The 560-nt window shown below is 48.9% G+C and overlaps 1 protein-coding gene across 1 annotated transcript in view; it reads left to right on the forward strand.

The window, feature by feature from the left end:
* IL12RB1 (interleukin 12 receptor subunit beta 1) overlaps window positions 1-560 on the forward strand; it is a 21,502-nt gene that overhangs the window by 18,082 nt on the left and 2,860 nt on the right. The window contains exon 12 of the mRNA XM_027771277.1: window positions 383-464. Coding sequence (XP_027627078.1) covers window positions 383-464 — 82 coding nt within the window. The remainder of the gene's footprint in view (window positions 1-382; window positions 465-560) is intronic.

Here is a 560-nt window from a genome sequence, read left to right on the forward strand (position 1 = left end):
GGCTGGCTTTCTCACTTTCTCTCTGTGTCCCTCTCTGGTCAAATTAAAATTAAAATAAGAAATACGGGACCAGCAGTTGGCAGAATGGCTATGTCGCTGGACTCCCATGTAGTCAACCGCGGTTCGAGTCCCGGACCCGGTGGCTTAAAACTCATGCAGGGCACGTGTGTGTGCGTGCCCAAGATCCCGAGAGGAGAATGGAGGAGAAGGGATTGCGGCGTGACCATCCCCCCTGGAGGGGGATTTCTCGCTTTCTGTCTCTCTGTCTCTCTGTCTGTCTGGTGAGTGCACACGCCCTATAGCGAAAACCTCTCCCCAAAAACAGAACAAGGGAGATCGGACCACGACTCTGCCTTTTTGACTGGCTCCTCTTTGTCCCCAGGGCTGCCCGGCACCTGTGCCCACCATTGCCCACGCCCGGTGCCAGCTCGGCCATGGAGTTTCTCAGTAGCCAAGGGAAGCAGGTAAAGTCTCCTTCATTCATTTTTCTTTTTGTTTTTATTATGTATATAAAATATATAATATATAATATACATAATATATCATATACATAATATATC

Source organism: Tupaia chinensis, unplaced genomic scaffold (assembly GCF_000334495.1).
Source record: "Tupaia chinensis unplaced genomic scaffold, TupChi_1.0 Scaffold000201_1, whole genome shotgun sequence".
In the NCBI taxonomy this organism is placed as follows: Eukaryota; Metazoa; Chordata; class Mammalia; order Scandentia; family Tupaiidae; genus Tupaia; species Tupaia belangeri.